This window comes from Camelus ferus, chromosome 22, assembly GCF_009834535.1.
Source record: "Camelus ferus isolate YT-003-E chromosome 22, BCGSAC_Cfer_1.0, whole genome shotgun sequence".
Taxonomy (NCBI): domain Eukaryota; kingdom Metazoa; phylum Chordata; class Mammalia; order Artiodactyla; family Camelidae; genus Camelus; species Camelus ferus.
Window position 1 is genome coordinate 19,841,367 of NC_045717.1, and position 13,244 is coordinate 19,854,610.

Sequence of the window (13,244 nt, forward strand, 5' to 3'; positions counted from 1 at the left end):
CCGGGATTCCTCCCCTGGGGAAAGGGAGAGCGTGGTGAGTGAGCACCTGGCTTCCCCAGTGGGGTGGGACGCTGCCCCCAGGCTTGGTGATTTCTCGGCTCACTGAGAATACGAAGGGGATCGGGACAGCTGAGCGGCTGGAAGGCTGGGAGCAGGGGAGGGCTGCAAGGACCCGCAGCAGCCCAGGCTCAGAGCTCAACGAGCCAGCCACCCACAGGCTCCCTCAGGGGCTTGCATTTCAGCCACTCGGGATGGGGTGTCTGCAGATGCTCCAGCTGGTGCACAGGCACACCCAATGCTCTGCACACCTCACTCCCCCGCCCTCCCACCCCCGGGCAGCGCCAAGGATGTGCTCCAGAAGGCGCGCGCAAGCCTCTCCAGTGTCCTGCAAACACGTGCACTCAGCTGGCTCAACTCAGCGGGACTGGAAGTCCTGAGTGTCTCCGGAGACGACCTCTCAGGAAAACAAACGGGGGCTCTCAGTGCCCCGCCTGGTTGCGAGGGATCAAAAGAAGGCACATGATCTTAGGAATTCTTGCTAAGGAGGGAGCAAGAGTTGTGGGCAGGCGGTCATAAGTAAGGTCTGACAGTCTCAGAATTCCCAGCTGGGCTGACCCGTTAAACTGTTTCTTTCCCAAGGCCAGTCAGCGGAGGAAGTGACTGCTCCTTCCAATGTGAGCACAGCAGTGCAAGGAACACATGCAAGCACACACATACAGAAAAATGACACCAGCAAGGAAACGCAGTAATTTCCCACTAACCTATCCCAGAGATGGAGATCTACAAACTGCCTGACAAAGAATTTAAAATAATTGTTCTAGGAAGCTCAGGAAGCTTCCTAAGAATACAGATGGTCAGCGCAACAAAATTAAAACAAACAAACAAACAAACAATACATGAACAAACTGAGATGTTCGACTGACAGACAGAAATCATAAAGAACCAAACAGAAATTGTGGTGCTGAAGAAGACAGTAAATGAACCGAAAAATGGAGTAGAGTTTCAAGTGCTGACCTGATGAATCAGATGAAATAACCTGTGAGTCTGAGGAGTGTTCACTTGAAATTATTCAGTTAGAGGAGGGGAAGAAGGAAAAAGGATGAAAAGGAATGAAGAAAGCTTATAGGGCTTAGGGCACCCCAGCAAAAGAAATAATGTATGCATTACAGAAACCCCAGAGGAGAAAAGAGAGCTTATTTTAAAGAAATAATGGCTGGACATGCGCCCCAACGCTCACAGCAGCCAAGATGTGGAAGCGACATAAACGTCCATCAGCAGAGGACCGGATAAAGACACTGTGGTGTATGTATACAAGGGAATACTGCTCAGCTATAAAAAAGAATAAAATAATGCCATGTGCAACAACACGGAAGGACCTGGACATCATCATTCTAAGTGCAGTAAGCCAGAAAGAGAAAGAAAAATACATAGGGTCTCACTCATATGTGGAATCTAAAAAAAAAAAAAAAAAAAAAAAAAAAAAAAAGATACAAATGAAACTTATTTACAAAACAAAGAGACTCACAGACATAGAAAACAAATTAATGGCTACCAGCAGGGAAAGGGGCTGGGAAGGGATAAAATGGGAATTCAAGATTTGCAGATACAAACTACTATATGTAAAATAGATGAACAACAAGTTTCTACTATATAGCATAGGGAATTATATTCAATATCTTGTAGTATCCTATAATGAAAAAGAATATAAAAAGGAACATATGTATGTATATGTATGACTGAAACATGCCATACGCCAGAAATTGATACAACATTGTAAACTGACTATACGTCAATAAAAAAAGAATAAAATAATGCCATTTGCAGCAACATGGATGGACTTGGAGATTATCATACTAAGTGAAGTAAGTCAGAGAAAGACAAATCATATATCACTCACATGCAGAATCTAAAAAAGTAACACAAATGAATTTATTTACTGAACAGAAAGAGACTCACAGACATAGAAAACAAACTTGTGGCTACTACAGGGGGAAGCAAAGGGGGATAAATTAGGAGTTTGGGATTAGCAGATACAAACTACAATATATCAAATAGAGAAACAAGGTCCTACTGTGTGGCACAGGGAATTGTATTAAATATCTTGTAGTAACCTATACTGAAAAAGAACATGAAAAGAAATATACATTTATATCTATTTATATTAATATATATAACAGAATCACTATGCTGTGCTCCAGAAACTAACACTGTAAACTGACTATACATCAATTAAAAAATAAAAAATAAATAAAACATGGAAAATTACTAAGAGAAAAATCTGGGGTTAGTGGGTCTGGATAAACTGACCTAACAGGATTCTTGCTGCAGTCAGACCAGGGTGATCTCACATCACCTGAGGGATGGTGCGGGTGTAGGAACCCGATCAGATACACAAGGGCATCAGATATAGGGGAGGTCAGGGACTCTGGTTTAACTGACTTAGCAGGATTTCTGCTAAAACTGGATTTTACCAGGAACTACACAGATGGGACCAGGACAAGGTTCAGGAGCCTGACTCAAGTTGGATCAAGCAGAGAATCATTGGTGGGGGTGGGGCCAGGGCAAGAGTTCTGCACACGGACTGGGACTTGTCTGGCTGGAATGTGAAAGCAAACTACGGACCTTCTCATCAGCTTGTCCTGTGTGGACATAAGGGGGAGGGAGAGGTGAGGCACAAGCTGTCAGCAAACATCAGAAAACACGGAGTCCGACTCCTCTTTACAAGGACAAACATGGGATCGAAAAACATGCATTCATGATGGCTTGTTTTTATGTAAAGAAACACTAACAGGAAGCTCAAGAAAGGATCAAATCTGTGTATTGGCAGGTGGCTGGAGTAACAGCTCTGGAGGGGACCAGGGTAATGTGGGCAGTGACTTTTCCTAAGTTAGGCTTTCGTATCACATTGGTTTGTTGAAAATAAGCAGAGAAAAAATATATATGCCATATTTTACTATTTAATAGTCTTTCTTTAATTTTAACTTTTGTGCACAGGAAACCACTGGTAAGATTTAATTCCTTTAAACACTAATGGTTGCCAAAGTATAAAGCATACAAAATGAAAACATTTCAAATCCTAACTAAAGTGACAGGGTACATCCAAGTTTGTCCTTCCCCTGTATCTCACGTGGGGAGGGGTATTTTCAGGAATAAATAGAACACTATAATGCAACAGGGGTTTGGGTTTAGTTTTTTAAATGCTGTAGAATTTTCAAAGATTTACATAAGCTTTAATTAGCTTTCCTCACATCAATTAAAATAGGAATTCAACTGCTTTTAGCCGTTTAAATTTCAATATTCTCTAAGGACATGCACACACAGTGATGTAAAAATGAAACATGTACCTGAAAACGTAAACACATTCATCTCATATCTTGAGGTTTTCTTGCCTAAAAGGAACAAAAATTCTAGTTAGTTCTACAACTTTCTTGCCTACTGATATCATTTCTCTCAATCAACTTACATTTTTAAACCCAAGAAATAAAAACGGTTATTTCTCACGCAGGGCATTAGTTACAAAGTGCGAAGGGAAACTAGAGCCAAATGGCTGCACTATTCAGTGGATAAAAGAACCGAGAGGAGAGAAACACAAATACTGGAATCAGCACAGATAAGTGGCCGGCGTCCCATGGGACAGAAGCAGCCACTTTCAGAAAGTTTGACACACGCTAGGCTCTCCCGTTGAGACAGAACTGTTGGACAGGGTCAGGCCCTGGTGAAGGGGGGACAGGGACACCTGAGCAGCCCAGGAACCTGTCCTCCTCCTCTCCCCGGGGAGTAACGGAACCGCGCCCTCTCTCAGGCCCCTATTCTCACAGTGAGAAAACTCTAGCGGGACTCAGTTTAAGGTTCTGACCCAAATGAAGTCCCAAATGCATGAATCCTAACCCAGGACACAGAACGCCTGACTGTCACGGACTTTCTCAATGTGAGCAAATTACACTCTGAGCGCAGCTACACTGTGGATGCAAAACGCCAACCTATGCCTAGAAACAGGCGGGGGAGCCACAGTCACAACCACAAGAGGGCAGCACCACACCATCGCCCCACAAACCCCTCCTGCCCCGCGCACGCGTCTCCCCAGCTGTCCCGGTCTCTGTACCTTCTCTCAGCATAGAGGCTCCTCCCAGCGGGTGTGAGCAGGTGGGGCATCTGCAGGGGGAGGCTCCCCAGAAAGAACCAACTGGGTCTTAAAGTACTTCCCTTTGCAGCCTCAAGGGGCCTTAGCTTGGTCAGTGACCTCCGCCTCTGCTGCCAGTCGCACTGCTTTGGACTACATTGATGATATTTTAAATGACACAAACCCAGTGATGGAAGAATCCAGCAACTCACACAAATCTTATGTTTATGTAGAAAGGAGGGAAGAAAATGGTAAGGCATTTTTCTAGTGCAACAGGAAAACCTGTGAGTATCTATTACTTGCAGAAATTAGTATTAATTAATTATTATTTTCATAGTAAGAAATTGTTTTATAAACAAGTATTATATTTAAACAGCTCAAGTCTAAGCCCTGGAATTGCATTTGAACACTGCCCCCTAAAGAAGACCCCCAAAGCAAAAAGAACAGACCTCAGAATAGTACTACACCTGCTCAGGGGAGGAAGAAAAGGGAAGAAAGAATTTTTAACACATTCAGTGTAATACGAGAATATATTCTTTTTTCTGAAATTCACCTATTTCTTGCCTCTTTGGAAATATTTTACACCATCTTTCAAGCTCTACTGACTACAGAGGTTTTAATTTTTTGAATAACTGAGGCTCAAATAAATGAATACATCTTTCCAGGGTGACAGGCCCACGGAGGGGCAGTGCTGATAGGAGAGATCACCTAGGAACGTTTCCAAAAGAGAAACTCAAAGGACTTCTCACAGGATGTCTGTGCCCAGGAAAGATCGTGGGAGGAGAGGCGCAAGGATTTCATGCAACAATGCAGTTCTAGGTGGTTATTCTCAGCTTTCCTCTCCTGGAAAATATCCACAGCAAACAGAAATATTTTTAAAAAGAGCCACCTAAATTCTACCAATCACACAAAGAAAAACTTACGCCAATCCTTCTCAAACTCTTCCAAAAGACTGTGGAGAGATGGTGTGGTTATGCCCTCTTGAGGTTGTAACTGTGGTTCCCCTGGCCTGTTTCTACACATAGGGAGGAGTTTGGCATCCCAAACTCATTCTATGAAACACCGTCACCCTGATACCAAAACCAGACAAAGACACTATCAAAAAAGAAAATTACATGCCAATATCTTTCATGAATATAAATACAAAAATTCTCAACAAAATATTAGCAAACAGAATCCAACAACCCATAAAAAAGATCATACACTATGATCAAGCTGGATTCATCCCAGGGACACAAGGATGGTTCAACATACGCAAATCAATGTGATACACCACATCAACAAAAGAGAAGACAAAAACCATGTGTCCATCTCAATAGATACAGAAAAAGCATCTGATAAAATTCAACACCCATTTATGATAAAAATTCTTACCAAAGTGAGTACAGAGGGAACATATCTTGATGTAATAAAAGCCATTTATGACAAACCCACAGCCAACATAATACTCAACGGTGAAAAGTTGAAAGCCTTCCCACTAAAGTCTAGACCAAGACAAGGATGCCCATTCTCACCACTTCTATTCAGCATAGTATTGGAAGTCCTAATCATAGCAATCAGATAAGAAGAAGAAATAAAAGGGATCCAAATTGAAAGAGAAGAAGTAAAATTGTCACTATACATGTGGATGACATAATACTATATATAGAAAACCCTAAAGGCTCCACATAAAAACTACCAGAGCTGATAAATTCAGCAAAGCAGCAGGATGCAAGGTTAACGCATGGAAATCTGTTGCATTTCTTTACACTAACAATTAAATACCAGAAAAGTAAAAAAAAAAAAAAAACTCCTCTAAAATTGCATCAAAAATACTTAGGAATAAACCTGATCAAGGAGATGAAAGATTTATATGCAGAGAACTATAAAACATTAAGGAAATTAAAGATGATAAAGAAATGGAAAGATATCCCATGCTCTTGGATTGGAAGAATTAACATTGTTAAAATGGCCATACTACCCAGAGTAATCACGGATTTAATGTGATCCCTGTCAAACTACCCGTGACATTTCTCACAGAACTAGAAGAAATAATCCTAAAATTATATGGAATCACAAAAGACCTGGAATTGCCAAAGCAATACTGAAGAAAAAGAACGAAATTGGAGGCATAACCCTCCCAGACTTCAGACAATACTAGAGAACTACAGTAATCAAAACAGCATGGTATTGGCACAAAACAGACATGTGGATCAATGGAACAGATTATAGAGTCCAGAAATAAACCCACACACCTACGGTCAATTAATCTTTGACAAAGGAGGAAAGAATATACAAAGGAGAAAAGACAGTGTCTTCAATAAGTGTTTTTGGGAAGGCTGAACAGCTGCATGTAAATCAGTGAAATTAGAACCCTCATGCAATACACAAAAAAAAAACTTAAAATGGCTTGAAGATTTAAATACAAGACATGACACCATAAAACCCCTAGAAGAGAACATAGGCAAAACACTGTGTGACACAAATCGTAGCAATGTTTTCCTAGGACAGTCTACCAAGACCATAGAAATAAAAGCAAAGATAAACAAATGGGACCTAAATAAACTTATAAGCTTTTGCACAGCAAAGGAAGCCATAAATAGAATTAAAAAAACAACCTATGGAATGGAAGAAAATATTTGCAAATGATGCCACTGACAAGGGGTTAATTTCCAGAATATACAAACAGCTCATACCTACTCAATAACAAAAAAACAAACAACCCAGTCCAAAAATGGGCAGAAGACCTAAACAACCATTTCTCCAGTGAAGACATTCAAATGGCCAATAGGCACATGAAAAAATGCTCAATATCGCTAAGTATCAGAGAAACACAAATAAAAACTACAATGAAGTATTACCTCACACCGGTCCAAGGGCCATCATTAAAAAGTCCACAAATGATAAATGCTGGAGATGGTGTGGAGAAAAGGGAACCTTCCTACGCTGTTGGTGGGAATATAGTTTGGTGCAGCCATTATATAAAACAGTATGGAGATTCCTTAAAAAACTGAAAATAGACTTACCATATGAGCAATCCCACTCCTGGGCATATATCTGGAGGAAACCATAATTTGAAAAGATACATGCACACCAATGTTCATACCAGCACTTTATAATAGCCAAGATATGGAATCAACCTAAATGTCCATCAACATATGAATGGATAAAGAAGTTGTGGTATATACACAATGGAATACTACTCAGCCATAAAAAGAATAATAATGCCATTTACAGCAACATGGAAGGACCTGGAGATGGTCATACTAAAGTTCAGTAAGCCAGAAAGAAAAATATCATAAGATATCAGTTATATGTAGAATCTAAAAAATGACACAAATAAACTTATTTACAAAACAGAAACAGACTCACAGACATAGAAAACAAAGTTACAGTTACCACTGGGGAAAGGCAGTGGGGATCGGATAAATTGGGAGTTCAGGATTTATAGATACACACTACCACATATAAAATAAATAAACAAGGTTCTACTGTATAGCACAGGGACCTATATTCAATACCTTGTAATAATCTATAATGAAAAATTATATATATATCCATCATTGAATCATTATGCTGTACACCAGAAACTAACACAACATTCTAAATCAACTATACTTCAATTAAAAAAAAAAAAGCTACCCATGACTCTTTAGAAAAAGGATAAACAACTAAAATATTGGGTCTGTTTCAAATGCGCCACAGAGGACAAACAGCTGATAATGATGCCGTGAAATGAAGAGAGAAAGTTGGCTTTGGGAATGAGGGAGTGATCTGGAAATTTAGAGATTTATTACCAGTCTTAGGAAGAGTTAAGCTGGTGAGGCAAGCTCCTGGATTTGAGACCCTGTTCTCCAAACGTTTGGAAAACTCAAGAGAAAAGTGGTCCCCCTGGGAAGAAAGGAGGGACTGGGAAGCCCAGAGATCACAGATCCTCCCACGCACAAACCACAGCGGCTGAGTCACAGTTGTCTCTTGGTGACCCACCCCGTGGTCACCACGCATTCTGGGGGAGACGCGGGGCTGCGGGCGCAGAGCTGCCCAGAGAGGCTCAGGGCTTAAGTCACCAACTGCAGTGACCAGACTGGACGCCCGGAGTCCCAGCTGTCGGCCCAGCCCTACCCTGCGAACTGGAGGGGCCTGAGGTCCGAGCGGCGTCCCCTACGGCTTCTCCTCCGCAGGCTTCGCAGCTGCCAGCGCAGGGAGACTCTGGTCCCGCCCCGGCCGGTTCCGACCATCCCTCCTCTCTGTCCTGGGACACCTGGCCCAGCACACTCACCGTTTCCTGGCTCCTGGGGTCCTCCGGCGTCGTACGTGGACTCCCGCGGCCCGGGCAGCTCTCAGCCCGCCGGACGCTGCAGCCAGCAAACCTGCACGGTTCAAGCGCAACTGAGGCTCGATTGCGAGCGTGGCCGGGAGCGTCCACGTGGTTTGCCGAGCGTCGCCCCACCCACCTTCTACTGCTGCGCCCCTGATTGGACGGTTGGCAAGCACCCGCCCCCTCTTCCTGAGTGACAGCGGGTCAGGAGGTCACAGGATTGAGACGAACCGGCTTCCAGGGTTCCTCGTGAACTTGTACTTTTCCCCACGTTTGCATTTATTTTTCAATCTTTTTTCGACATTTGCTTTTAAACAACACTTGTTTCTGGCTCTAAAGGGCCAGTGGCGTCTTCTTTACAGCCTTCAGAACAAAGCAGGGACACAGGTGTGCACGGGAATTCCACTGTCAGTTTCCAGAAGAACCGGAGTCCTTGTGCAGAGCAAGAGGAGCGCCCAGGTCAGGTCAACTGGGACAAGGAGGTTTAAAGACACACACCCCCTACGCCCCGCAAGGGGCAGTAGTTGGCACAGGCCCCCAGGCCACTTGTGGTACTGTGATCCTTTGTTATAAACACACTGAAAGATGACCTCAACATATGCAGTAAAGAGTCTGGCTCCATTTTTATCTTTGTTGACAGCGTTGAGGCTTCCATCCATCCCTTTTCACGCTCCACACATGTGGTACTTTGGCTAAAGAATCCCATGGCCTCCCAAGCACTTGGCTCTGGTGGGAAGTTTGAAGCCTGCAGCCCCTGCCTGGGAACAGGAACTCTTCTCCCACCAAGCAGAAGTTGTGAGATGTGTTCTTGGTTTTTGTTTGTTTGTTTGTTTTTGTTGTTGTTCTTTTAGTGGAGGTACTGGGGGTTGAACCCAGGGCCTTGTGCATGCTAAGCACGCACTCTACCTCTGAGCTAGACCCTCCACTGAGATATGTTCAATAATAATCTTAGGTATACATTTTACACCAGAAGGAAATATATTTTAGTTTTTTGGGTGTGTGTTTAGAGATTTTGAAATGGCTATGGTATCCCTAAGTAATACCCAATTAGTGTTTTCACTAATGTAAGAAAAAAACAATGAAAATGTTATGGAAATTGGGATGTACCTGAAAACTCTTAATACAGTTACACACTGGTTCAAAACTTATAATGCATTTATTTATCTGAATAGTTTCATTGAGATAAAATACACATAGCATACAATGCATCCCTTTAATGTGCGCAGTTCAGTGGTTTTCAGTATACTCGCAACTAATGTGCAATCAGCAGCACAGTTCTTGAACGTTTCTGCCACCTCTAAAAGAAACCCTGGTAACTTTTAGGTGTCACTTCCCTATCTTCCCATCTTCCTCTTCCAAGCCTAGCCTATACACGAATGAATGAATCATTATAAAATTTTTATGGCATACAGTATTATAGCCATATTCATAATACAGTGTTACATTGTTACTTTAAAAAAAAAAAAAACACCTATTTGTGATCATAGGCTGATAGGCAGTATTTCCAAATTTTCTCCAATAATGAGAGAGAGGCATACTGTATGGTAAAGTAATTCTCTGAAAGCAAAGTTATAAAACGGTAGGAAAACTAACACATTAATTTTATATTAAACATCACTCATACCTATGTAAGGATAGGCTACCACTTCAATATAAGCCTTGCATATGATGAATACTTGGGCGATGATGACACAAAAACATCTCATATAGTTCTCGCCACACAGTTATCAGAGTTTCACATGAAGACATTCACACACATACACAGCAGGTAAGCTGATTAGCTGTATGGCATGAGGATTATTTACTATTCAGGAAGTGGAAGTGGGTCACCATAAAAGTCTTCATCCTTGTCTTCACACTGAGTCGCTGAAGAGGAGGAGGCACAGGAGGGGGTGGGCTTGCTCTCAGGGGTGGCACAGGTGGAGGAGGCGGAGGAGGCGGAAGGGGAGGAAGGAGAGGTGTTAATTTTATGGAAATACATTATAATTTCTGTCTGACTCATTTGCTTATGCATTTCTCTAAAAACGTTTCTTTATAGTACCAATTCCTCTTCCACCATTTGCTTTCAATTCTTTTCCACATTTTGCTTCCACCAGTTTCAATGCCCATATCACAAAAGGGTCCGTGTCACAAAAGAAGTCAAAAGCCATCTTGAATAACCAAAACTCTTAGATTGTCTAACGTCAGCTTGTTTCTGGCACCAGTTCTACATCTTCTTCCTCGTGATATGGCACTGGTTTGAACCCACTCATCTCCATTATGTCATCTTCTGTTAATTCCTCTGATGTGGTGACTCTTCACTCTTGAGTTTACTGGAGATCCATATATTTATTTTTTAATGGAGGTAGTAGGGATTGACCCCAGGATCTTGTGTATGCTAAGCACATGCTCTACCACTGAGCTATATCCTCTCCTACCCCAGATCCATATCTTGAAATCTTTCACCTCCCAACTTTTTTTTTTTGCCATACCCACAATCTCTCATGATTTCCTTGATTTGCTGTGTCATAAATCCTGTGAAGCCATGCACAACATTTGGACAGTTTTCTCCAGCAGGAATGTATTGTTTTGGGCTTGGTGGCTTCCATGGTTTTTTCTATAACAATGGTGGCACCTTTGATGGTGCAATCCTTCCAGACTTTCATGATGTTCTCCCTACTGGGATTCTCTTCATAGCACTGACAACCCTTTCCATAGAGTGCCGTGTATAATGAGACTTAAAGGTCCTTATGATGGCCTGATCTAGAGGCTGAACTGGGATGTGGTGTTTAAGGGGCAAGTAGACCACTTTGATGCCTTCAATGTTGAGCTCATGGGGTTCTGGGTGGCCAGGGGCTTTGTCCAATATCAAAAGAACTTCATTTTTTATTGAAGTATCATTGATTTAAAATGTTGTGTTAGTTTCAGACGTACAGCAAAGTGATTCAGATGTATATTTTTCCCAGATTCTTTTCCATTATAGGTTATTACAAGACATTGAATATAGTTCCCTGTGCTATACAGTAGGTCCCTATTGCTTATCTATTTTATATATAGTAGTTTCCAGACCCCAAATTTATCCCTCTCCCTTTTCCCCTTTGGTAACCATAAGTTTGTTTTCTATGTCTGTGAGTCTGTTTCTGTTTTATAAATAAGTTCATCACACAACATTTTTAGATTCCACAGAGAAGTGATATCATATGATATTTGTCTTTCTCTTTCTGACTTATTTCACTTAGAATGATGATCTCCAGGTCCATCCATGTTGCAGCAAATGGCATTACTTCATTCTTTTTTATGGCTGAGTAGTATTCCACTGTATATGTATATAGACCACATCTTCTTTATCCAGTCATCTGTTGAAGGATATTTAGGTTGCTCCAAATCTTGGCTATTGTACTTAGTTCTGTTATGAACATTGGGGTGCATGTATCTTTTTGAATTAGAGTTGTCATCTTTTCTAGATATATGCCCAGGATTGGGATTGCAGGATTATATGTAACTCTATTTTTAGTTTTTAAAGGAACCTCCATACCATTCTCCATAGTGGCCACACCGACTTACATTCCCATCAACACCTGTAGGAGGGTTCCCTTCAAAAGAACTTTAAAAGGTGGTCCCTTACTGGCAAGGTACTTCCAGAATTGAGGGACAATGGAAACACTCCAGAAAAAGAGTTCTCCTTGTCCAGGCCTTCTTATTGTGTATCCAAAAGACTGGCAGGTGGTATTTCTCTACCCTTCAAGGCTTGGGGTCAACAGCTTTATGGGATAAAGGCAGTACTGATCATAAACCCAACTGCATTTGCACAAAACAGTAGTGTGAGCCTATCCCTTCCTGCCATAAACCCTAGTGCTTGCTTCTCCTCCTCACTAATGTCCTTTGGGGTAATTTTTTTTCGAGCATAGGGCACTTCAGTCTGCATTAAAATCCTAATTAAACTTAAAAGCTTTTGCACAGCAAAGGAAACCATCGATAAAACGAGAAGATAACCTACGGAATGGGAGAAAATATTTGCAAACAATATGACCAACAAGGGGTTAATATCCCAAATATAAATAACTCATACAATCCAATATCAAAAAACCAAACAACCCAATCAAAAAATGGGCAGGAGACCTGAACAGACATTTTTTTCCCAAGCAGACATACAGGTGGTTAATAGGCACATGAAAAGATACTCAGCATCACTCATTATTAGAGAAATGCAAATCAAAAACAAAATGAGATATCACATCATCTCTTTCAGAATGGCTATCACCATAAAGTCTACAAATAACAAAGAATGTGGAAAAAAGGGAACCCTCGTACACTGTTGGTTGGAATGCAAATTGGTGCAGCCACTGTGGAAAACAGTATGGAGGATCCTCATAAAAGCTAAAGATAGAACTACCATATGATCCAGCAATTCCACTCCTGGTTATATATCCAGAAAAAAAAGAAAAATACTAATCTGAAAAGATACATGCAACCCAAAGTTATAGCAGCACTATTTACAGTAGCCGAGATACAGAAGCAACCCAAGTGTCCATCAATGGATGAATGGATAAAGAAGGTGTGTGTGTGTGTGTGTGTGTGTGTGTGTGTGTGTGTGTGTGTATAAATGAAATAATACTCAGCCACAAAAAAGAATAAAACCCTGCCATTTGCAGCAATGCAGGTGGGCCTAGAGAATATTATGCTTAGTGAAGTAAGTCAGACAAAGAAAGACAAATACTGTATGGTATCACTTACATACAGAATCTAAGAAATAATGCAAATGAACGTATACAGCAACACAGAAACAGACTCACAGATATAGAAAACAAACTACTGGTTACTGGAGTGGGGAGGAGAGGGGGGAGGGGG

General features: G+C 41.5%; 1 protein-coding gene across 1 annotated transcript in view; it reads right to left on the reverse strand.

The window, feature by feature from the left end:
• The window catches only part of LOC102508189 (zinc finger protein 709-like), a 23,465-nt gene extending 20,076 nt beyond the window's left edge, over positions 1–3,389 (reverse strand). Inside the window, 1 exon segment of the mRNA XM_032465547.1 lies at positions 3,345–3,389. Within this exon segment, the coding sequence (XP_032321438.1) occupies positions 3,345–3,362 (18 nt within the window). The 5' untranslated portion in view covers positions 3,363–3,389.
• Positions 3,390–13,244: the final 9,855 nt, after the last annotated feature.